This window comes from Mus caroli, chromosome 11, assembly GCF_900094665.2.
Source record: "Mus caroli chromosome 11, CAROLI_EIJ_v1.1, whole genome shotgun sequence".
Lineage (NCBI taxonomy): Eukaryota > Metazoa > Chordata > Mammalia > Rodentia > Muridae > Mus > Mus caroli.
In genome coordinates, this window is record NC_034580.1 from 89598197 (window position 1) to 89622505 (window position 24309).

Sequence of the window (24309 nt, forward strand, 5' to 3'; positions counted from 1 at the left end):
CGGGAGGCAGAGGCAGGCGGATTTCTGAGTTCGAGGCCAGCCTGGTCTACAAAGTGAGCTCCAGGACAGCCAGAGCTATACAGAGAAACCCTGTCTCGAAAAAAAAAAATTTATTATTAAAATCCATATGCACAGGGCTTGAGCTCAATCCCCAGCACCACATAAAAACAGGTGTGATGCCATACATTTGTAATCCCAACTCTTGGAAAAAGCAGGCAGGATGATCAAAGGTCAAGGTCATCTTCAGCTCTATAGTGAGGCTGAGGCCAGCCCAGGCAATGAGAGACTGGGAGGAGTGGTTAAGACTCCCTTGGGCTACCAGCAGGTAATAACAGTACTTGTCACCAAGCCTAGTGACCTAAATTCAATCCCTGGAACCCATATGGTGGTGGAAAGAGAAAACTTTCTGACTCCAGGAAGTTGTCTATTGACCTCTCATACACAGTAAGGAGTGAACATTTTTTAAAACAAACAAAAACAAATAATGAAATCATTATGTTAAAGAAAAAGCAATGAAGGTAAGTATGTTGGTGGATTATGAGAGTCAACAGAACTTAGTATTAATTGGTCAGCTATTAGTTTCTTAGACATGATACTGAAAATGAAAGAAAACCTCCTTGATCGTATGGTTACTGATTCCCACAGAGGAATTCAGGTATAAAGTGTCACATTACCCACATCTTACTCTCACAGACTATGGAAACACAAATAAATAAATAAAGCCAACAGGGCAAAAGTTTTATTTTTTAGGTTGAGCCCATATATAATGGGTACTTCCATTTTTTTTTTAATTTTTCATATCCTGGTGAAATGCAAGCATAGTGCTGCTTACCAATAACTCCAGTACTCAGTAGGCTACGGCAGGAGAAACTACAAGTTCGAGGTTAGACTGGGCTACACAGTAAGATCCTGTCTCTGGGGGAAAGGGTTTTAGTAGTGTGAACTTACTACAACAAATGAATGGTCACGTATAGTATAATAATACATAGTATCACTGACTATATATGTGATAGCATTTCAAGCTTTGTGGTTTTATTTTTCCTTCAAAATACCTGTATTTGTTGTAATTCCTGCCCAAAATACTTACATGAAGACACCAGGCAAGCAATGCCTACATTTCATGGAATATATGACTATCCAAAAAGCCATTACAAAGCAAAGCAAAAAAAAAGGGCTGTTGCTGTACCTCTTGGTAAACCACAGGAGAGAGGATACTTACTCTTCTTTAAGTCTCTTTTGAAGTTTATCTTTTGAAAGTTTACTTTCACTGGCATTTTTCATTATATCTTTCCGAAACCGATTGTTCGACATGTCAACTCTGTGAAGTAAAGAACAAACATTCTAAATTGTGAAGAGCTACCTTTAGTATTCTGAAAAAACTAAAACGCTAAAGTTAAATAGTGTAAGATGTGGAGTGTTTCATATATACCTTTCCCATTCGTCTGGACTCTCACGCATTCTGGAAATATCTGAGAAAATGCATCCTGAATTACCTAGACACTATTCAAGTCTCTCTCCAAAATATCCTGGGCAAGTCAAATACACAAAAAGCAAAGTATCAAATACTGCCTGTATTTTATTAGCAAGTGACAGTCTTTCTAATAAATGGCATTTTACAGTTAAAACAACAAGAATAAAAACAATAAACTGCCCGGCGTGGTGGCGCACGCCTTTAATCCCAGCACTTGGGAGGCAGAGGCAGGTGGATTTATGAGTTCGAGGCCAGCCTGGTCTACAGAGTGAGTTCCAGGACAGCCAGGGCTACACAGAGAAACCCTGTCTCGAAAAAAACCAAAAAAAAAAAAAAAACAAAAAAAAAAAAAAAAAAACCAAAAAAAAAAAAAACAATAAACCAAGATCTGACTATCTAAAACTTGAAAATCTCTGTTCATAAGAAAGGTGAAAGAATCTGGCTGAAAAAAGCATGGTGGCCATGCCTTTAACCCCAGCACCTAGGAGACAAAAGTACGCCGGTCTCTGAGTATGAGGGCAGCCTGCTCTACACAGTGAGTTCCAGGACAGCCAGGGCTACACAGAGAAACCGTGTCTTGAAAAATAAAAAGATAAAGAAAACATGCAGTTAGCAGGCAGTGAACAAGCTGTAAACATGGCTTCAAGAGGGACTAAAGCTCAACAGCAACTTTATCCTTAGCATGAACAGCCTGGGTTCAGCTATAGCAAATCAAAGTTTGAAATTCCTATCGAAACTCTTAGTATGTAAGAAAGCTGAACACTAAGCTCTCTAATAAACAAAGATAATAAAGAACATATATAATACACCATCAATTTTCCTCAACACAATTTAAGAAGGGTTGTTTTCCTATTGTCAAACTAACAAAGTCTACAAGCACCCCCCCCCCCCCCCACACACACACACACACACACACACACACAAAAGAACCCTCACTGAGCATAAGACTGAAATCACACTTCTCCTGGGAAACGTAAGTTCTTAGTCTCTGATCAAATACTACACGTTTAAGAAATTTGGAAAACAAAAAAGCTTATTCATAAAAATGTTTTTCCGTAGTCTTAAAGCAGAAAAATAGAAAAATTCATTTGATCAGTAAATTTGTACTTGGTTCATACAAGGAACAACTCCCTTTGCTTCCAACATAACTTTACATAGAGAAAGCAAATACAGCATGCTAGCTTTACCTGAAGCCTTTACTCAGTCCAGGCACCAGGCTAGAAATGCTCTATGCATCATTTGGTCCAACGGACTTCTGTGACAGCCACTGTTCTGACACTCATTTTGCAAAGAGGTAGATTCCAAAGTTGCCCTTGGTGGTCAGGAACCATCCAGTGAGGAAGGAAGCTAAGATGTAACTGAAATGATTATCTAAGCAGTCCATCCTGCACAGGCAGGGAATGAGCTGTGCAATGAAACAGTGAGTACCTTTCTCTCAGATACGAATTATGAACCTTTTTCCTGTGCTGCCAAATGTTTTGGTTCTTCATATAGTCATACTTTCCCAGGGAGTGATTTGTAAAAACCTACAAGTTAACTTTTAAAGTATCCAGAGGGATTCTGAACAAAATGACTAACTTACAGTTCCTCATCTTCATCATCTTCATCCACCCAAACTGGCTTCTTCTTCTTCTGAGAAAAAATGTCTTTTGCTTCATTTTCCACTTCCGAATCATCTGAGCTTCCATGTAGCTGACCCTACAGAGACACACCATCATCAAACCACTGTGATTCTCCAACGGGGTGCTAGCACACACGCACACACACTCCTTATACTACAATAGCCTATAGAATGCTTTTGCTTTCCTGGTGTGCTGATGAAATAATGTGATGGAACACAACCACAGCACATGCTGAAGGAGCACGCAGGAAAGAAGATCAGAACCACCATGAGGACAGGCGAGGCAGGATAGAAGAGCCCCCGAAGAGTGCTCCGAAAGCTAAAGACCGAAGTAGACAAGGGTAAAAGGTAAGCCGCCGGCAGGTAAAGAGCAAGCATCAAAGCCCAACAGATACAGAGCCCAGGGCCTGCTAGAATCCCACACAATATAGTCTGGGTGTTTCATAGCCTCATGAGGAGTATCTCTTGTTCTATGTGCTCCACCTCCACCTTCTTCAAACTTTATACCACAGTCGAAACCTAAACGTAGCACTCAAAAAAAACAAAAACAAAAAAACACAACCTTTAAATGATCTGAGCTTTCTCCCAACCAAGGAGCCAACTGCAGTATCCACCCGCACTGCTGATTTAAGATCTTTCAAAGCCCATCAAGTGAGTCCTTTGGATACAGAACTGTCCCACAGCTCTTAACATAAGTGTTCTCCACCTCCCAAAGAAGGCTGCTGCAGCTCTCCATCAAAGCACCCTCACAAAGGGTTAACTAAGCAAATGCTGACACTCCCATTGAGTCAGTCCGCTTACCCTATCTAAAAGACAAGTCTTCACATACATTTAAATCCCTTTCTCAAATGTTTTAATTTTCTTCTCCACCAACATACTTTAACTTTACTAGTCTCGTCTCTTTTATCTCGCTTTTCTATCACTACTAACACAAGTTCCAAGAGGGGTTCTTGTGGGATTCCTCCACTGCTGTGTCTCTATAGTATCTCTACCCTTAGTCCAGGGGCCAGGTATAGAACAAAAGTAATAGCGCAAAGAGGAAGGATTTGCAATTGTTACAAGAGCTAGCAACCAAAGAAAGGTTAGAGACGAATACACACTGATCGTTCTCAAAAGCTGGGCGTGGGTATCACCCCGTGATGTTATTAAAATGCAGCTTTACGCCTTCTGCCCACGTATTGGTTCCATCCACTACGCGGAGTCGCGACAGGTGATCAAACGGTCACCCCTGTGGTTCCAGCAGAGGGTGTAAGAGCCCGAAGATGAGCGACTCTACTTTGCAGACATCCTTCGGCAAAACAAGCTGGCAGTTGAGCGCCTGCTGGATGCGAAGCGCCGCAGCCCCTTTGGGGCGGAGAAAGGCAGCGTCCCCGCCCTCGCCAGCCAGCAGCCCAGAACCCGAGGCGAAAGAGCGCGACGGCGCCCCTCGGCGCCCGCGGTCGCCGGTCCCTCCCACCTGAGCGCTCGCCGCCACAGGTCCCCCACCCCCACCCCCCAGGCTCCGCCCCCGGGGCCTCGCCTCCCGCCGCGCGCCCCGCCAGAGCGTGTGCCCGCTCGGCAGGCCGGCAGGCAGGCCTTCCTCACCCGCGAGCTCCGCAGCCGCTGCAGCAGCACGTCCTCGTCGTCCTCGACGTCGCCGAAGACGAGCTGCTCCAGGCAGCGCTCGACGGCCGGCTTGTCTTCCTCTAGCGTCAGGCGGTTCCGCTGCCGGAGCCGGCTCTCCTCCTCCTCTGCCGCCGCCGCCGCCCCGGATCCCGCGCTAGGGGCCGCCCTCGGCTCGGCCAGCTGTGTCCGTTGGAATGAACGGGCGGCCTTTGCGGACGTGCTGCGGCTCCCGGGTCTGGCTTTCCTCCCCGGCGTTGCGCCGGCTCTCCGCTCTCGTCTCGTCCGGCTCTTGCGTTCGGGCGGCATCCTCAGGGCTGAGGGGAAAACGCCGACGTTCACGTGGAGCACCACTGCGCATGTGCCGGGGCGGCTCGCTTGTCTCCTCCGTGCGGCCCCGGGGAGCCGGAAGGAGCCTGCGCCGCCGCAAGCCACGTGACCGGTACTCGCGCGCTACGTCACTCCCATTCCTCCGGCGGCCCCGCCCCATGTGGGAGTTCCTCAGGGAAGGCCGATCTTCCGGGTGGAGGGGGAAGCGGCGTGACTGGAGTGGAAATTTTTCCCAACACAACTTCTCGGAGGCAACATATTGGAAGGGACTCGGCGAGGCCGGAGTCCAAATGGAAGTGGCTGAAAGGAACTTCTCGCCCTGCTGATTCTGAGCCCCGCGCCGTGCCGCGCGCCCTCTATTACCTCATCGACTTGTGGTCTTGGTACGGTCCTTAGAGTACGGCGCCTGCCGAGGGTCCCACGCTGGAGGGGAGAGAGGAGGGTACGTGGGGGAAGTGGGCCAATCGGGGCGCGGGTCACGGCGCAGGCGCGCTGGGGAGGGAGGGCTATGCTAATGTTGTTGATATCCTGGGGCCACCCGAGTTAAAAGGGGGGAAATCCGGGGGCTGCCACTGCTGCCGCCTGCCCTGGCCCAGCCGGGGGTCCCCCCCTGTAGTCGCCGCAGTCCCGGGGAGAGGCACCCGACCCCTGCTCGCGGGGGGGAGGGGGCGCCGCGGGCTCCGGGAGCACGGACGGCCCCTACCCATGAGGCCCTGATGGAAAACACAAAGGATCTGGTGAGAGCCGAGCGCAGCGGCCGCTTTGTGTGCCAGGTTGAGAGGGGGGGGCACGCCTGTGGCTGCCCGGCCCCCGGAACGCCGCAGCTCGGGGACCCCGCTCGCGGGCCTGCTTCTTCTTCCCACGCCCCCTCCGTCTCCGGAGCTCCCCTCCCCCTACTGGCCGTTAAACGTTCAGGGGTTCCCCTCCCCCCTCAACCCCTGACTTAGGGTTCTCTCTACTCTTAGGGAGAAAAAGAAAAAAACATAAGAAGAAAGTTTTTCCTCTGCTCCCTCCCAACCCCGTTCTGCTTGAAAGGAAAGATTAGATAGGAGACTTTGCCTTTTTTAGCTGCCAAGGGTGGGAGAGTGGTTTCTCTGGGGTGTGGGGGCAGGAGCATACAGAGTTTCGGAGCTTGGCAGGGGACGGAGCCCACCATTGTAGAGCCAGCGCCGGGAGGCATTTTGCACGTGGAGGTGCTGCTACTGAAAGGGGGCGGGGTGGGCACGTGTGGGAGGGAGCCGTAGGAGTGGTATCGGGGAGTCAGCCACCAAGGCTGCTACTTGAGGGTTCCAAGTCAGTGGGCTTCCACCATCCGTACGTTCTCCTTTGTGAAAAAGAAATCCTGACATTTCAGAGTCGGAAGAGACACTAGAAGTCACCCAAAGCAGCCGCCCCTGTCCAGCTTCTGACGAGTGGTAGGTAGTCTGACCTCTACTTAACCCTACATCCATATACCACGCACTGCAGCCTAGGAAAGCACCTTCGGTTTCTTTCAGTCTCTGATACTCACTTGCCTGCCCTTATTAGACCCTTCAGTCTCATTCATGTCGTGTCCTGGTTAAGTTGCTCCCTTTTTTACTTCTCAAATTTGTTCTCACATCCTCCTCACCCACCCACTGCTCATTGGCCTATATTTTGTATGCCAGGAAAGAACATCAGGGAAGTGGAGGGAGGGGGGAGGGGGAGAGTAAAGAGATGATGGCCAACTGAAAACTTTGCTGGGTCAGTATCAAGCATGCTGCTTCCATGACTAAAGATGGTTGAAACTATTCCCTGGGAAGTCAGGGAACTGCTATGTGGGGGTTTCATGACTGTTTCACAAGTATTCCTCTTTGAGATTAGGACATTTTTAACACCATATCTTTGGTACTGTCAATGTACATTATTTGCCCTTTTCCTAAGAACGCCTAAAATTGGGCCTGGGGGAGGAATAGTATTGAAACTAATAAATACAATACTTGGAAGATACATGATCAAAACTATTCCTTCTCATCATTTTGACTCATGGTCTCTGCAAACCCATGCCCCCTCCAAAAGGAAGGCCCTTTCTCACAAATGCTTCTTGTAACGTTTATTTATTTATAGGATAGGATGCTGCTGTGGGTTGTGGGGAGGGGGAATCAGAGAACAAGTGAAGGTAATCATCTTAACTTAAGCCATGTGCGAACCAGGAATCAAACCCAGGTCATCAAGATTGGCAGCAGACCCTACTAAGAACTTGCTGGAACCCNCCTGTCTTTCCCCCCCCCCCCACCTCTGTGTGTGTGCGTGTGCGTGTGTGTGTGTGTGTGTATGTGTAAGCAAAAGAAATCTTAGACTTGAGATGTTTGTTACAATTTAATGTTTAATCTTTTATCCCCCTTACATTAATATGCACCAGAACTTAGCACTTAGTAGTTAACTTGCAAATATATATTGGCACCCACTGCTGTGCTTAACTCCCAGTAGTTGCTCCTGATGCTGGTAAAGTAAAGCAATCCTCTTCCTGTTCCCCAGTCTGTGGTAGAGGCTGGTGGTTTGCTCTTGTGTGTTTCAGACTGTTTACCTCAACACCAAGGAGTGTTTAGAAAGAAAATAGCTGGTTTTTTGCACCACCTCCTCTGAATAACAAATAGCTTCTATTTATATGGAAACCCATATTGAAGTATTGCAAATGCCTTGCAGATTAGAGCAGACACTGTGGCAAATAAGTGACTGTTCTTAATGTCTTCTGGTGAGCCAGGGTTTCTAACCATTTTTGTAACTTTCTGTGAACTAAAGCATCCATTTTCTTTCAGGGCTGTTCACTAGTGTTTTAGCATGGATTTGAATCCTAGCTGTAAAAACTTACAGAGCTACTTACACACCAAAGTTTCAGTCAGTATCGCCTTCCAAAGTTTTTTCCTGCTAACTTTAAGCATGAACTGTCATGATAAAATTTGACTTTAAAAGCATTTGCATGCTAAACATACTAGACAGGAACAACTGGTTTTATTTTTAAAGAGGTCATTACTCTGTTTTTTTATGGTTAGCTATACATGGATCTCATTATCTGTCTTCCAAGATATTCGGGTGTTTCCCTCATCCCTTAGTTACTTTTGTAAATAAAAACAAAGCAAATTATTTTAAATTGTGTTAAAATATAGCATTCAGACTCAGACAGAATTGCAGTTTATGAGTAAAAACAGCATGTTAATGTCATAGTCATTGAAGTACTAAGTGACTGAAAGCCAGGGCTGCTCAGGTGATCTGAATAACCACGCGTTAAACGTGGAGAAGTCAGCTGTTGTGACTTGCTTATTCATTACTTCCAAGCTTTCTATCTTTACAACTCTTTACATGTCTGTCTAGGCTAGACATAGTGGTGCATGCCTCTAAGCCCACCGCCCAAGCGTCAGAAGATGCAGCTTTGCTTGGGCACAGGAGATTTAACCTTCCACATAAACTTCAAAGATGAGTTGTCTTTGGTCTTTGGGTTTCAAATACATGACCAATAAATGGATAAAGCCAAAAGATTTTAAGTAGTTCCACGCATGGATTTATATTCTAATAGGTCCTAATCTTTAAAGGTTCCAGATAACTTTTATCTTAAAAATGCTATATGGTTAGCTATACATGGTCCTGTACCTCATTGTGGTTCATAGGCATGTACCACCATATTCAACTTATACAGTGATGGGGCTTGAGTCAGGGGCTTGTGGGTGCTAAGTATTCTTATTAACTGACACTGCATCCCCAGACAAGAGCTTACTGTTTCTGTTTGTTTGTTTGTTTGTTTGTTTCTCTCCCCCTCCCGCCCCCCTGAGAAACAGTTTCTCTGTATAGCCCTGGCTGTCCTGGAACTCACTTTATAGACCAGGCTGGCCTCTAACTCAGAAATCCTCCTGCCTCTGCCTCCTGAGTTCTGAAATTAAAGGCGTGGGCCACCACGCCCGGCGAGCTTACTGTTTCTTTTTTAAGAACCCTCCTTCCCCCTGTAAGAATATAGTTTCTCGTCTGTCTTTGCTAGAAAGCGTAATGAAGGGTGAAAAGGCTATAAATCCACTTGAATAGTCTCTGAATGGAAGAAAGGGCTGCAATGGTAGTTGGGGACACTGTTAGAAGAGGCTTGAGCTGCACTTCTGCCACTGTCAAGCTCCGTGGCCTTGTTGGATGACATCAAATAGCTTTGATTTTTCTCCTCACAATTGAAGAATTGGTGTAGAATCAGTTGTCTAATAGAACTTTCAGCTGTACTGGAAATGTCTGTTATCTGTATGGAAGTCACCAGCCACAGTGGCTGTTGAGCACTTAAAATGTAGCTAATGGAAGGACGCATACAATATTTTATTATACTGTTTTTATTTGATGTCAATTTAAACAGTCGTATCTCTTCCAAATTGAGCATGTAGGTTTTGGTACAATGTAATCACTAGGTTCATCTCTTAAAGATTGTAGTTTAAAATACGCTTTTCCTGGAGGTGGTTATTCAGTAGGCCTACAGTAAGGTCTGATAACTGATTGGTCTAGTTTGGTTTCCATGTCTCGTTGTCTCTTATGTGTCTCTGTCTCGTCTCTTCTTTCTCTCTCTCTCTCTCTCTCTCTCTCTCTCTCTCTCTCTCTCTCTCTCGTGTGTGTGTGTGTCTCAGTGTGTCTCACACACAGGAATGTATGAATGTAGAAGCCAAAAGTTGGCATTGGGTGTTTTCCTCTTATGTATCATTTTCTACTTACTTTGTGAGACAGCCTCTCTAACTAAAGACCCCAGGGTTCTACCTGTCTGCCTTTCAGCAGCTGTGGGATTGCAGACGCCTACTGTTGTTCCTATCTTTTATGTGGTGCAGGAGAATCTGAACATGGGTCCTAGTACTTAGGCAGCAAGTACTCTACCATCTTCCCAATCTAGTTTGGTTTTTTAAGACAAAGTTCTCATTTCATAGCCCAGTCTGGCTTTGAACTTGTATGTGCTTCCACTTCAACATTGCTGGAGTTTTAGGTGTGTGTACCAAGCCCTGCCAAGAGGGTGTTTCATGTGTGTCCAGAAAGTTTTTCTTACCAAATCAGTTAGGGAAACACTGTTTGATTTTGAACTCCTTTCTGCTTTTTACTCTGACTTGAATGTTAATTTAGAATTTAGTGTAGTAAAAACAAGATCTGAACAAAGTGGGCAAACTGGTTGGGCTCTAGCTCTGGCTCTGAATTCATTTATTCATTCATTTTATTCTTAAGGAAAGTTGCCTACTGTCAGAGCTTTGATCTCTTCATCTGAAATATGAGGTGAGAATCAAGTCTTACTCTTTTCATAGGGTTTCTGTAAGCCTCCACTCAGAGATGTGATGATCACTGCAATTAAAAAGTGAGTAGCACTGTCAATGTCTTCCCAGATGTCCTTTTCACTGTATAAGTGCTACCCCATTATAAAACTACTTGTATATGATAGTTTATTTAAAGCATTGTAGCCCCAATTATTTGACCCTACTTTGTAGCCTAGTCATAGAGCAGGCATACCAAGTCTAGTAGACTTTTATGTTTCTGTTGTTTGGCATTGAAGCTTATAGGCTAATATCTATTACTTTGCTTCTTTAATATCCAATTATGTTACAGATGATAGAAATACCCCTTGTATACGTATATCTAACAGTACTGGTTAGCTCTATTCAGTAATTACATGGCTTTTTATTCCATCTGTATTTATTTTGTGCTTGTACATGTGTGGGCTCATGCATGCCACAGAATGGGTGAAGGTCAGAAGACAAGTTTGCAGCCTTCCCAACATCCAGATCCCAGGGATTGAACTCAGGCCATCAGGCTTTGTGACAAGATGGATACACCAGAGATGTAGCGATCGATATAGCTCAATGATACTGCTTGCCTAACATTTGCAAGATTCTGGGTTCAATCCCCAACACACACATACAAAATTAAACAACAATAATAATTTTTAAGACCCTTTAGGCCACTGTTTGTTTCCTAATTACTTGTAAGATACCTTATCTTAGCCTGCCTTTGAAGTGAGTTATATTTTCTTAAAAGAGAAGGAAAGTGAGACCTAAGTAATTGTGGCATCCAAATTGTAAAACTGACAGAACCAGAAATTGAACCTAAAAGTATAGAAATTTGGACCCAGTTACTCATCAAACTGTATTTGATCCTGATGGTGAGATGAGACAGAAACCAGCAGGAACTAAGTAGTTTTCTAGACCCTGAATCCAGCCATCTCTTGATTTCTCATCTGAACTTTGTGATCTCACATAAGTTCATGATTCAAGAAAAATAGCCAAGCCGGGCTTGGTGGCGCACGCCTTTAATCCCAGCACTCGGGAGGCAGAGGCAGGTGGATTTCTGAGTTCGAGGCCAGCCTGGTCTACAAAGTGAGTTCCAGGACAGCCAAGGCTATACAGAGAAACCCTGTCTCGAAAAACCAAAAAAAAAAAAAGAAAAATAGCCACATAGTAATGGTTTCACCTTTATTCCCAGTATTCAGAAGACAGAGGCAGGCACATATCTTGAATTTGAAGCCAGCCTGGTCTACAGAACAAGTTCCAAGACAGCCAGGGCTACACAAAGAAACCCTATCTAAAAAGAAAAAAAAGAAAAAAAAAAAAAAGAACTGAAGAAATATCCAGGGTCTCTCTCAGATAGTTATATCTGGGTCCTGACTTTGATTTTGTCCAGTTTATCCATAGTTTGCACTCTCCATGTCCCATCTATTCTTATCCATTTTGATTGACTGTTAAGGTGTTGTGACACCTTATCTATATAGCAACCTAAATCTGTATTGTTCCCCCTGTTCACTAGAAGAGTGAACACAATAAGATATTTGTAAATGTACTTTCACATAACTTTTATTATACTGCTATAATATTTTAGTAGGGATAATGATCTAGTATATACGTTAAACTTAGTTCATAGATATTTATATATAGGAGTACACATTATCTTCTTAGGGTTTACAACTATCCTTGGTTTCTACTATTCTACAGGAAGTCTTAGAAGAAATCCCCATAAAGAGACATACCATGTATGTTCACAGAAAACCTTGTACAAAAAATTTAATGACAGTTATTCATAGTCAAGTCTAGATGAAGAGCAGATAAACTGTAAAATGTAGATAAAGTGGACAGTACTTAATATAAAAAGAGACCATTTGTATATGTAGTAATAGATGGATCTCAGATATGCTATGCTGAGTGAAAGACATTGAGTGCAGAAATGTTCATAGTTTCCAATGTTTTCCTTGAGATAGTATCTCTGTGTAACCTAAAATGACCTTGTAGTTTCAGTCTCTGGAATGCTGGGCTTACAGGTAGGTGTATATACACTGCCAGCTCTAAGGTCTAAATTCTTAGTACAAGTTGACCTTCTCTGATCCAAAAACCTAAAATTTGAAGTGTTCAAAAACTCCAAACATCTTGAGCACCATATGATAGATACCACACAGGTAGAAAATGTGACCTGACTGACCTGAAGTGATGATCCACAGTGAAAGCATAGGTGCAAGAGCTAGAAAGATGACTTACCAGTTACGATCACACTGACGCTCTTTTCAGGATCTGGGTTTGATTCCCAGCACCTCACAAGTCATCTGTCCTCCCAATTCCTGGGCATCCAACACCCTCTTCTGGACTCTAGATACCAGACATGCAAGTAGTGCATAGACACACATTCAAGCAATACACTCATGCTGATAAATTTTCAAAAAGGGGGACGAGACATGGTGGAAGACATTTAATCTCTGCATAGACAGCAAAGGCAGTCGGATTTCTGAGTTCGAGGCCAGCCTGGTCTACAGAGTGAGTTCCAGGACAGGCAGGACTATACAGAGAAACCCTGTCTCTAAAAACCAAAAAAAAAAAAAAAAAAAAGGAAGACTGGTGCAGTTAAAATTATTTCTATGTAAAGCCAGGTGCATGGTGATACAGGGCTCTAACCAACACTTCAGAGGCCAAGGCAGGAGATCACAAGTTCAGGGCCAACCTTAACAACCTAATGAGACTTTGTCTTTAAAAATGGAAGAAAAAAAAATTAACCTAGGTGTTCACACCCAAATGCTAAGAAGATTGCCACAAGTGCAAGGCCAGACTGAACTACATGTCTGAAGCAAATACTACAAAAAAGCAGGGATAGTAGAACAGGTCTGAAATCCCAGCTGTTCTAGAAACTGTAGCAGTTCAAATAATCCCAATGCCTGTCTGACCTACAAAATAAGTTTAAGACCTGCTCAGACAACTTAGACCCTATTTTATAATAATAATAGAAGCCAGGCTTGATGAGTCATACCTGTAGTTCCACCTTAGGAACTCTGAGACAAGAAGACTGCCACAAAATTGCGATTGGCCATGGTGGGCTCAGAGTGAAACTGTATCTCAAAAGACAAATGATTTTTTTAAAAATATAATAATACTTATTATTTATATGAAACATAATTTTTGTGTGCTTAGATTTGGATCTCCCCAAGAAAACTGATTTTTATATCTGAAAATTTTATACTCGCAAGCATTTTATATAAGGATATACTATATCCTATACTATATGATACATTGCCTTTAAGGAATTGAAACCTTCTCATTTAATTAAGCAATTCACTCCTTTGCCTTTAATCCCAGCATTTAGGAGGCAGAAGAAGGTGAATCTCTGAGTTCAAGGCCAACCTGGTCTACAGAGCAAATTCCAGGACTGCCAGGGCTGCACCGAGAAACCCTGTCTTGAAAAACAAAACAAACCAAAGAATGAAAAAGAGAGAAAGATAGAGGATACTCAACCTGTATTTGTAAGATATTTATAAAAACTGATAGAATCCTACCAGAGGAGGGCACGAGCTGTGCGTGTGTATTGTGGCATTTGCGTGCCCACTACCTCCCAAACTTGTTTTAATGATTGTTGAGGATAGAGAGATGACTTAGCACACACTGCTAGAGCAAAGGACCCAATTTCAGTTCTCAACACCCACAGATGGCTCACTGTTGCCTATAAGTTCAGTTCCCAGGGGATGAGACTCCTTACCTTCCACCGGCACCCGCACTCGTGCGCATACCTACACACATGCTATACATAATTTAAAATAATAAAACATCATTTTAGAATTGTTCCTGAGTGTGGTGGCACTTGACACTCAGCATTCAGAAGGCAGAGACAAACAGATCTCTTGAGTTTGAGTTTAACCTAATCTAAATAATGGGACCCTATCTCTAAAGAAAGGGGAAAAATGTAATAAAGTCTATGTGAGGCAGGCTATAAAACATTACACAGTTAAGACATCTCAACATCAAGCTGTCCTTCCTAAGTTAATAAAATATTGTTGCTTTTGAGACAGAGTCCTGTGTAACTCAAGTTGTTGTCCTCAAACTGGATAGGGTACCAGAAATGGCCTTGAACTTCTGAGCCCCCTGACACCTGGAAAGCTGATGTTACTGGCTTTTGTGGACATGCTCAGTTTGTGAGGTTTTGGGAATAGAACCTAGGATTTGCACATTTTAAGCTGAATTATATCCTCAGCCCTTAGTTAATAAATGTAATGAATTCTCAATTAAAATAACACTAATATTTTGGCATAAGTCTTGACATAATATTTAAAATTTCACTTGGACAGGGGAGGAAGGAAGAAAAAAAATATCAAAACATTGAAAATCTCAAAGGTAGATCTAGACTTACCAGACATCAGAATACCCTAGAAAGCCTCTAAAATGTATAAGGACAGAACCTAGCCACATGAAAAACAAATGAAACACAGTTGTATGCACCAACTGTGTGAAGCACATTGCCTTGTTATACAGCAGCAGCCTCAGTTCTCAGGTTTGCTCCAGCTTTGAACTATACAATCGTCTATGGTACTTGACTTGATGTGTTTTTCTGCCTTTCATGACCACTAAGCATTTAGAATCCTCTGCCATATTCTCAGTAGGAATGATGGATCTGGGCCCAGTATGGTGGTGTACACCTTTAATCCCAACACTTGAGGTGCAAACAGATCTGTAGGAGTTAGAGGCCAGCCAAGGTGACATACTAAGACCCTATCTCAAATTTTGTTTTGTTTTTAAAAAAAAAAAAAAAAAAAAGAATTGTGGATGTGAAAACAAAATTAGAAGTGATTAAGGAATACGAAAGTGAAAAATGAGCAGTAGGTATTAAACTCTCCAGTCAGGAACGTCCTGTTCTGCAATTATAAGCTTGAAGAACAAGAACAAAGGTACTGAAGAATCTCCTGAATTGAAGGCAGTAAGACCAAACTCTAGAAAGCTTGGTCTCAGGAATGGAAAAACACAATGACGACAGTAGAAGATAAGACAGAAACCCATATTCTTGGGTACAGGGAAACTGCTGTAGCACCCCAATGGTCTATGATACAGCTGAGGTACACAGTAGGTTAGCTGGTCAAGGTTTGTGTAAATACAATTACCTATGTTGGAATTTCCATAATATATCCATGTCATTAGTGACAAATGACTACGGAATAAAGTTCAGAAATATACAGAAGGACATGATAGAAACAGTACTTAAAGTAGTATTTCAAATCAGAAGAGAGAAAAAGGTAGTACAGCAACTAGGTAGCCATTTAAACAGATATTGGATCCTTCTCAGTACTCATGAGAATAAATACTAATTGACTCAGAGTTAAAGACAAACTGTACAAACAATTTGTCTAATGTTGACTCAAAGGTAAATGGAAATCCTGGTGCTTAGTGCACACTGCTAGAACGTGTGCTCAGAATGCCCAAGGGCCTAAATTTGATCTCCAGCATTAAAAAAATAAATAAAAACTTCATACCACCCACCAAAAGAGGGTCTCAACTATGCAATTTCTACTGGTCTAGAACTTACTGTGTAGACCAGGTTGGCCTTGAACTTACAGGAATCTACCTGCTTCTGCCTCCGCCTCCTGAGTGCTGGAGTTAACCATATTTTTTTAATTGCATGCTAAAAAGTTTCATAAACAAAAACAAAATATGCAAACAGATCCACACTAACTAGAAACAACTATGGGAAAAATGTTGTGGACCAAAAGTTCTGGCGTGATGATACATCCCACGTCTTGGTAGGCAGGCAGATCTTCATGAGTTCAAGGCCAGCCTGGGTCTACATGAGTTAGCAAAGCTACGTAGAACCTGTTCCAAAAAGAAAAAAATGAGGAGGGGATGGATAGTGTAAAGCTATCATATGCTGAGATACTGGGCTGACCACTAAAGGCTATTAGATCTCCCTAAAGGAATTAATTTCAGGGCCAAGGTGCAGTGTCAGTGTAAAATGAGCCTGGGCTGTATTAATATGCTAGAAAGTAAGAAATTACCCAGAGATTATAGTAACATGTCAAATAAATGTGGGAACTAATTCAAGAATTCCTTCGCAGCCAAATTGAAGATTGTGAACCCCAAAATGAATAAGGATGGTGAAGGGGGGAGCAAAAGTTAATTCAGACTGATAATGAAAAAAGATAAGAACGATAGGATTTATTTCTGGCTAGTGACGTACTAGAATTGAAAAATGAACTTTGCTGCTAACATAAAGTTTTATTTGCCAAAAGTTATCACGTGCTAAATTAGATGTGAGATTACTATAAAGAAGCTTACCTGCATATTAAGTGTCCTGGAGAAAGGATGAGAAAACTAGACTAGACCATTCCCAGGCAATCAGAACTAATGTCACCAGTGAGGGTCAAGTAGGCATCCTGTGCCTCTAGATGCAATATTCTGTAAACAGAACATCACTTACTGCTATGGCAGTGTGTGACATTAATTAATGAAATATGAGCTAAACTCCTAAATTGGAAAGAAACCCCTGTTAAGAAAGGAAAAAAGTTGCATTCTCAAAAATAAATTTCCAATTATGTTAGAATATGGATGGTAGATTAGAAATTAATAGCCTTAATTGTTTGGTTTGTTTCAGGGGACGGAAGGGGTGGAGATAGTTGTTTGCTTTTGTTATTTGAATTATTTTGTTATTTGACTTTATGTAACTCAGGCCTAAGTGTGGAGCTTGTGATGCAGCCTATGCTGGCTTCAAACTCAGAATCCTCCTGCCTTGGCTTCTCTCATGCTAAGATTACAGGCAGAGGCCGGGCGTGGTGGCGCATGCCTTTAATCCCAGCACTTGGGAGGCAGAGGCAGGCGGATTTCTGAGTTCGAGGCCAACCTGGTCTACAGAGTGAGTGAGTTCCAGGACAGCCAGGGCTACACAGAAAAACCCTGTCTCGAAAAACCAAAAAAAAAAAAAGATTACAGGCAGACTTCACCTGCCTAGCAGAAAAATATATTACTATCAAACTTCCTGAAGCTGTTCTGGAGAGAGGCTCAGTGAAGAGGACTGACTGCTCTTCCAGAGGTCCTGAGTTCAGTTCCCAGCAACAACACCGTGGCACACAACCACCTGTAATGGGATATGATGTTCTTTTTGGTGTGTCTGAAAAGAGTGACAGTATATTTACATACATAAAATAAATCCTTTTTAAAAAATTCCTGGGCTGATGAGATGGCTCAGTGGGTAAGAGCACCCAACTGCTCTTCCAAAGGTCCAGAGTTCAAATCCCAGCAACCACATGGTGGCTCACAACCATCCGTAATGAGATCTGACTCCCTCTTCTGGAGTGTCTGAAGACAGCTACAGTGTACTTACATATGATAAATAAATAAATCTTTAAAAAAAAAAAAATTCCTGAAGCTGATAACTGTGGTGTAGATATGAGAGATGGTTTTAATTGTTAGGGTTGGTACATATGGTGTAAGTAAACCATGTATTTAGAGAGAAGACAAATAAATGGGGCAGAATGTTACTTGGGCCTAAGTGTGAGTGCATGGGCATTTGTTGTGCAGTTCTTCCAGCCTTCCTGGAAGGGTGATATTTCTTTCCAAAGAAGTGAAAAGAAGGGCTATACTGACTAGTATATCGGTCTTTTTAACAAAAAGTCAAAAATGGGAGAATATTCCCCTAGGTAGGTCTAATACTGCTGGGCCAGAAACACAGCTGGTAAAATTTCTTTGGAAAGTACTTTGTATGTAACAAAATTGCATGTCAAATGGCCTTCTACCTAAGCCTCTATCTTCTGAAACTGTTTTATACACTGGAGATTTACCATAATATAAAACACATACACACCTAAGTTTATAATAGCATACAAAATACTGAAAACTAGATACTTCTACAGAGAAAGTGGTATATGCTGTGTGATTTATCATTTAAGAACCTTTGTGTTTAAGATAGGAGAGGGACTGGAGAGATGCCCCTTTTGGTAAAGTATTTGCATTGCAAACGTGAGGGCCAGAGTTTGGATCACCACATGTAGGTAAAAAGCCAAACATGGCAGTGACACCTGTAACCCCAGCCCTGGGGAAGGCAAAGACATGCAGATTCCTGGAGCTCTCCGAATAGCCACTGGACCAGTGAGCTCCAGATTCAGTGAATCACATCTCAACAAATAAGGTAGAAACAGATTGAGGAAGACACCTGAATTTGACCACTGATAGATGCATGTTCACATGTGTACACACAAATGAACATATGTGTATACCACATATCAGAAAACAAATTAGTTTTAAATAGGTAAGTTGGTTTTTGTCTAGGAACAACATTAACTTGGGAAGAAAAATACAGACTGAAGTGAGAATGAAAAGGCTCTTTGGGAGTAGAGTAGAATTGGAAGTAAAAGTGTGGATTCATGATTTCCTGAAGAGTGTGTGTGTGTGTGTGTGTGTGTGTGTGTGTGTGTGGTTTCTCTCTAAAGAAGCTCAGAAGTGAAGTTGCTTGTGGTTGAGACAGGGTCTATGATTCATCCTTAAGGATAATGATGAACTTCTGATGCCCTATTTTTCCTCCCAAATGCTGAGATTACAGACATGTGACGCAACACCCAGTTTATGCTTTTCAAGGATCAGTCAGACCCAGGGAGTTTTTGGTTTTTCAAGACAGGGTTTTTCTGTCTTGTAATCATGGTTGTCTTGGAATTCACTCTATAGGCAACACTGAACTGGAACTCAGGGATCTGCCTACCTCTGCAGGAATTAAAAGTATATGCCACCACACCTGCCTAAATTAGATCTCGTTCATTTTATGTATGTTTTTACCTGTGCGTATGCATGTTTGGTGCCTACAGAGATCAAGAAACAGCATTGAATTCTCTAGAACTAGAGTTAACAGATGGCTATGAACCACCAACGTGGGAGCTAAGAATTGAACCCAGATCCATATTCAAGAGTAGCCAGTGCTCTTAACCACTGAGACCATCTCTGGCACCTTGACACAAAATCTTGCTGTATAGTCCAGATTACCTTTAAGCACTGTTCTTTGTCTGTATTTTAAGTGTTGGATTTAAAGAGATAAATGCTGGGATTACAGGCTTACACTATCCGACCAGTCAATCTCGTGGTTTTTATTTACATTTTTTTTAATTAGGTATTTTCTTCATTTATATTTCCAATGCTATCCCAAAAGCCCCCCATACCCTCCCCCTCCATTTATTTACATTTTGTAATAGCTAAAAATATTAAGCTGTTTCCATGTCCTTATTTGCCATCTGAGTATATTTGAAATGTCTTTTCAGATATTTTGCATCACTTTTTAAATTGGATTGTTGTGTTCTCTGACGTAATTTTGGTTTTTCATTGTTTGGGGAGCATGCTTATTTTATTTTGTGGAGTATTTTTTTCTTTCTTTTTTTTTCCCCCCCTTTTTTCTTTGTTGAGTTAAGATCACTTATATAACCTAGGCTGATCTGAAACTCATTACTTACCAGAGGGTAACTTTGAATTCCTGATACCTCCAATGTAAGTACTGGGAGTGGCACCAAACTGGTCTGGTTTTGTTTGGTTTTTCAGTGCTAAGGCCTAGGGCTTGCTGGGCATGCACTCTACCTCTTAGCTGTATCAGTCCTTTTGTATTCTTTGCTGGCTTCAGATTTGGAGTGTTCTGTCTTGGCCTCTCAAGTACTTTGGGATTATAAATTTATATCCCCACACCACGCAATCATTGAGGGAATTTGGGGGTGGAGGGTATTTTGTTTTTGTTATAGGGTCTCATTTAGTCCAGGATAGCCTCAAATGGGGTTGTAGTCCAAAATGACCTTGAATTCTTATCTTCCTGACATCAGTATAACAAGTTTCTGGGATCAAACCTAGGGCTTTTGCATGTTCTAAGCACTCCACCAACTGCCTCAGCCCTTTCTGAGTTTTGATACTTTGTTGTTATTGTTATCATTATCTGAGTATGCGATTTTCCAGTATTTCTTCCCAGTCTTCTTTTTATCTTTCTCTCTTGATTACCTTTTTAAATGTTGTATAAGCATGACCCTTGGAGGTCAGAGAACCGATTTCAGGAATTGGTCTGCTACCTGTAATATGTGGATTCCAGGAATTAATTCAGGTTATCAGGCTTGGCATCTAGTGCCTTTATCTCCGTGAGCCTTTTTGCAAGCCCCTGCAGTACCTTCAGGAGAAGAAATTAAGATTTTTTTTTTTATCAAGCCAGGCGTGGTGGTGCACGCCTTTAATCCCAGCACTTGGGAGGCAGAGGCAGGTGAATTTCTGAGTTCGAGGCCAACCTGGTCTACAGAGTGAGTTCCAGGACAGCCAGGGATACACAGAGAAACCCTGTCTCAGAAAAAAAAAATTATCAAATCCAGTTTTATTATATTTTTTCTTTTATGGATATTTTTAGTATGCACCTTAAACCTTAACCAGAAGTGCTATTTTTCTCTTTGAAGTTTACAGTTTAAGGTCTTCCCCTTTAAGTCTATGGCCATTTGAATTAATTTGGAATATGACCATTTTGGATTGACTTGGAATATGGATAAAAGTATCTGATTTTTATTGGCTACATGGGTATTTCTAGGTCATTCTACTTTATGCATTGATCTCTCAGCCTGTTCAAGGCCAAATCTCACTTTGTACATTACTGTAGCATTGTAATATTGTTAGGCTGTCACCCTGGTAAGACTGTGATTACATTTTGTTAAATCTGTAAATCAGTTTTGAAAGAACTGACATTTTAGTGCAAGATATGGCAGCTTAGCCAGGATTGCCAGCACTCAGGAAGCTAAGGCAGGAGGACTGTCATGAGTTCTCAGGCTAACAAGAATGACCTTACCTCAAAAATCCCAAAGAGAAAGAATTGGCTTTTTAATGGCGTTAATTATATATAGTTCATGAACATGATCCTCCTCTCCATTTAGGACTTGTTTTCCCCGTTATTTTCTCATTTTTAAGGTTCCTGTCTCTTTTACCACATTTATCTTCAACTATTTCATTACTTTTGCTGGTATTGTAAGGAGTGTTTTTGCATTTCAGTTTCTAGTTGAGTACTGATCTTCTCTTGTGGTATAGATAGGCAGGACTTAGGACTTTTAGAGTAGAGAAATGGTGTTTTGTCCTGGGAAGAGAATTGTTATGGTCTTAAGCAATTTTGTCCATCTGTTTTCTTATTTGAATGTGTCTATTAATTGGATTTTGGATCTTCTGTCTTGAATTCTTTAGGGAAGAGGGGATGGTACGCATGCCTCATATGTGTGGAAATCTAAGGATAATCTTGTGGAGTTGATCTGGTCAGTCCTAAGAATCTATTTCAGATGGTCAGCCTTGGAGGCAAATGCCTTAACACACTGAGCTATGTTACTGACCCTGGATTGAACATGGTGTCCACACTGGGGTTAAGCGGTTCTTGTAGAGGACCCAACCCAGTTAGATGCTAGCGCCTACTTGATGGCTTATAACTGCCTGTAGTTCCAATTTCAGGGCGTTCAGCAACCTCTTCTGACCTGGTGGTTGGTAATTGCATGTCTGATATTTGATTATGCAGTAATATATGATAAATCTGAAAGTACAACTGCATGAATTTGGAGATCACTGTTACCTGATAAAATTTACAATAATTTCAGCTTTCTGTGGAGATACTGGTGGACTGCAACCGCTTTACTTTCTTGTCATGGGAGATTTTCAGACCATAGAAAATAGATATAATCAGGATAGGTCTGTAGTTTTTTTGTTTTTTAAATAGGAATTCTGTGGGTGGAGAGATGATTTAGTGGTTAAGAGTACAGGCTGGCCGGGCAGTGGTGGTGCATGTCTTTAATCCCAGCATTTGGAAGGCAGAGGCAGGTGGATTTCTGAGTTTGAGGCCATCCTGGTCTACAGAGTGAGTTCCAGGACAGCAAGGGCTACACAGAGAAACCCTGTCTTGANAAAAAAAAAAAAAAAAAAAAAAAGAATCCAGGCTGCTCTTCCAGAGGAGAGGACCCAGATTCAATTCCTAGCCCGCAACGTCTGAAGCTCCAGTTACAGGAGCTCATGCTCTCTTCTGGACTGACTCCCAAGAGCTGGCAGGAAAGACTTGCACCACCACTGTCTGCCATGTTTGTTTGTTACCAGTAGACTATTTTAATGGAAAAAAAGGTACTTTAGAGAACAGCTCTTCCAAAGAATACAGCTTCCCCAAAAGTGTCATAAATTATGATGGTATTGGGCTAAAGAGGTGGCTGAACAATTAAGAACACTGCTATGCCTAAAAAAGACCCAAGTTCAGGTCACAACCACCTGTAATTCCAGCTATAGGAAATCTGACATCTATCTGGCCTCCATGGGCACCTACCCTCACACAATATAGTTAATAACTAAAAGTAATAAGATTTTGGTTTTGTTGTAATAAGTAAGTCAAATACTATATGAGTATACAGTATGTTGGCATAGCCAGATTTCTTAGCCTGTGTGTGTGTCCAGGGACATACCCTTCTATGTTATAAAGATTTATCTTTTCTGTGTGTAGTAGGACCATGGAAAAGGTCAGAGAACATTCCTCTAGAGCATCAGCCCTTCAGGGTAAATTAAAAGATATTACTGTATACTATATATTCCTCTTTAATAATGCCCATAAGCATATTAAAGGCTCTAAAGAACTTGAAAGCATAAATTTTCCTAAATATTCATGTTACTTTATGCAGAAGGTACTAACCTTGAACATGTGATCCTCCTGTCTCAACCTGCAGTGTTGGGATTACAAGTGTGTCCTGCTTAACTTTTATTGTCAACTTCACAAAGCTAGAGTCCCCTTTTTAGAAGGACCCTCAATTGAAGAATTACCCTGGTTAGACTGGCCTGTGGGCATGTCTGTGGAACTTTTTTTTTTATTCATTATTGATATAGGAGGGCCCAGCCCACTGGGGGGCGGGGTGGAATCATCCATAGGCAGGTGTATATGAGCTCTGTAAGAAAATTAATAGAATAAGCCAGTGAGGGGTAAGTGTTCCTCCATGCCTCTGCTTCAGTTTTCACCTTAAGTTCCTACCCTCACTTCTCTCAGTGATGGGCTGTTACCTGAAGTGTAAAATGAAGTAAACCCATTCCAAGTTGCTTGCAAACTAAACCATGCCTGGCATTAACTCTTTTTAAAAAATACTGACAGCCTGTAGTATGCCATCTCTAATACTAATCTTCTGAAATGTCAAGCAAGATGATACTTTCTGAAAGTATAGTTAGGATATTTTGAAGTAATCTATTACTTGCTAAATGAACTAGCTGTATAGTAGGTAAGCATATTTGAAAACTTTGGAAGACTTTGTTTTGGGGAAGTAATTATTTTGTTTTGGAGACTTAGTATTTTTTTTTATGGGGGGTTGATTTTTGTTTGGGAGGATTATTTTGTTTTGTCTTTGTTTGTTTGAGACAGGATCTTTCTATGTAGCCCTAGTTGCCCTGAAACTCCAGCTGTCCTTGAACTCACAGATCTGCTCGTGCTGGGCTTAAAGGCTAGGTGGACTCTTCATTTTAATATTGTTGTGTTACTCTTGTGTATGAGTGTGTATGTGTTCATGTACACATGCCATGGCACACATGGAGATCGCAAGATAATTTTTATTATAGAATCAGAGTCTGGTCTGGCTCTTGTTAGTTAATATTGTAGACCAAATACTGTGGTAAATCATTTATACACTGTCTTCTCTTGGCCCTATGGGGGTTGGGGAGGGGATCCTACCTAACTTAGCCTGAAAGACCTCTTATGATCCAATTACAAATCCTCCTGTACATCATCTCTAGTCCACTCAAGCTAGACATAAGCCGTGAGGTCAGTGTAGCAACGTATTACAGCTCCCTAGTCCTATAGCTTTGCTTTTCCTTTTGATGTTAGACAGTTTTCTATCATGTAACCCTGCCTATCCTAGAATTTACTATGTAAATGAAGCTGACCTTAAACTTTCACAGAGATTCATCTGTATCTTCATACACACCCCACACCTCACCACTCTACTCTACCCTACTCCCAGTGCTGGGATTAAAGCATGAGCTACCATGCCCAACTTAAGATTTATTTATTTATTTATTATATTTAAGTACACTGTAGCTGTCCCTCAGACACT

The 24309-nt window shown here is 42.0% G+C and overlaps 2 protein-coding genes across 19 annotated transcripts in view; one reads left to right on the forward strand and one right to left on the reverse strand.

The window, feature by feature from the left end:
* Utp18 (UTP18 small subunit processome component) overlaps nt 1–5447 on the reverse strand; it is a 28107-nt gene extending 22660 nt beyond the window's left edge. Inside the window, exons 1-4 of one of the 2 annotated variants that reach the window (XM_029483032.1) lie at nt 5388–5447; nt 4677–5011; nt 3054–3169; nt 1220–1318 (exon numbers count right to left, since the gene is read on the reverse strand). In XM_029483032.1, the coding sequence (XP_029338892.1) occupies nt 1220–1318; nt 3054–3169; nt 4677–5003 (542 nt within the window). In that variant the 5' untranslated portion in view covers nt 5004–5011; nt 5388–5447. Of the gene's footprint in view, nt 1–1219; nt 1319–3053; nt 3170–4676; nt 5108–5387 lie in introns of those variants that run through there. The other variant, XM_029483031.1, reaches the window with a different exon arrangement.
* Mbtd1 (mbt domain containing 1) overlaps nt 3368–24309 on the forward strand; it is a 61268-nt gene continuing 40326 nt past the window's right edge. For 2 of the 17 annotated variants that reach the window (XM_021175715.2, XM_021175705.2), the window contains exons 1-3: nt 5479–5761; nt 6379–6439; nt 10289–10338. In XM_021175715.2, coding sequence (XP_021031374.1) covers nt 10319–10338 — 20 coding nt within the window. In that variant the 5' untranslated portion in view covers nt 5479–5761; nt 6379–6439; nt 10289–10318. The other 15 variants (XM_029483027.1, XM_021175709.2, XM_021175712.2 and 12 more) reach the window with 12 other exon arrangements.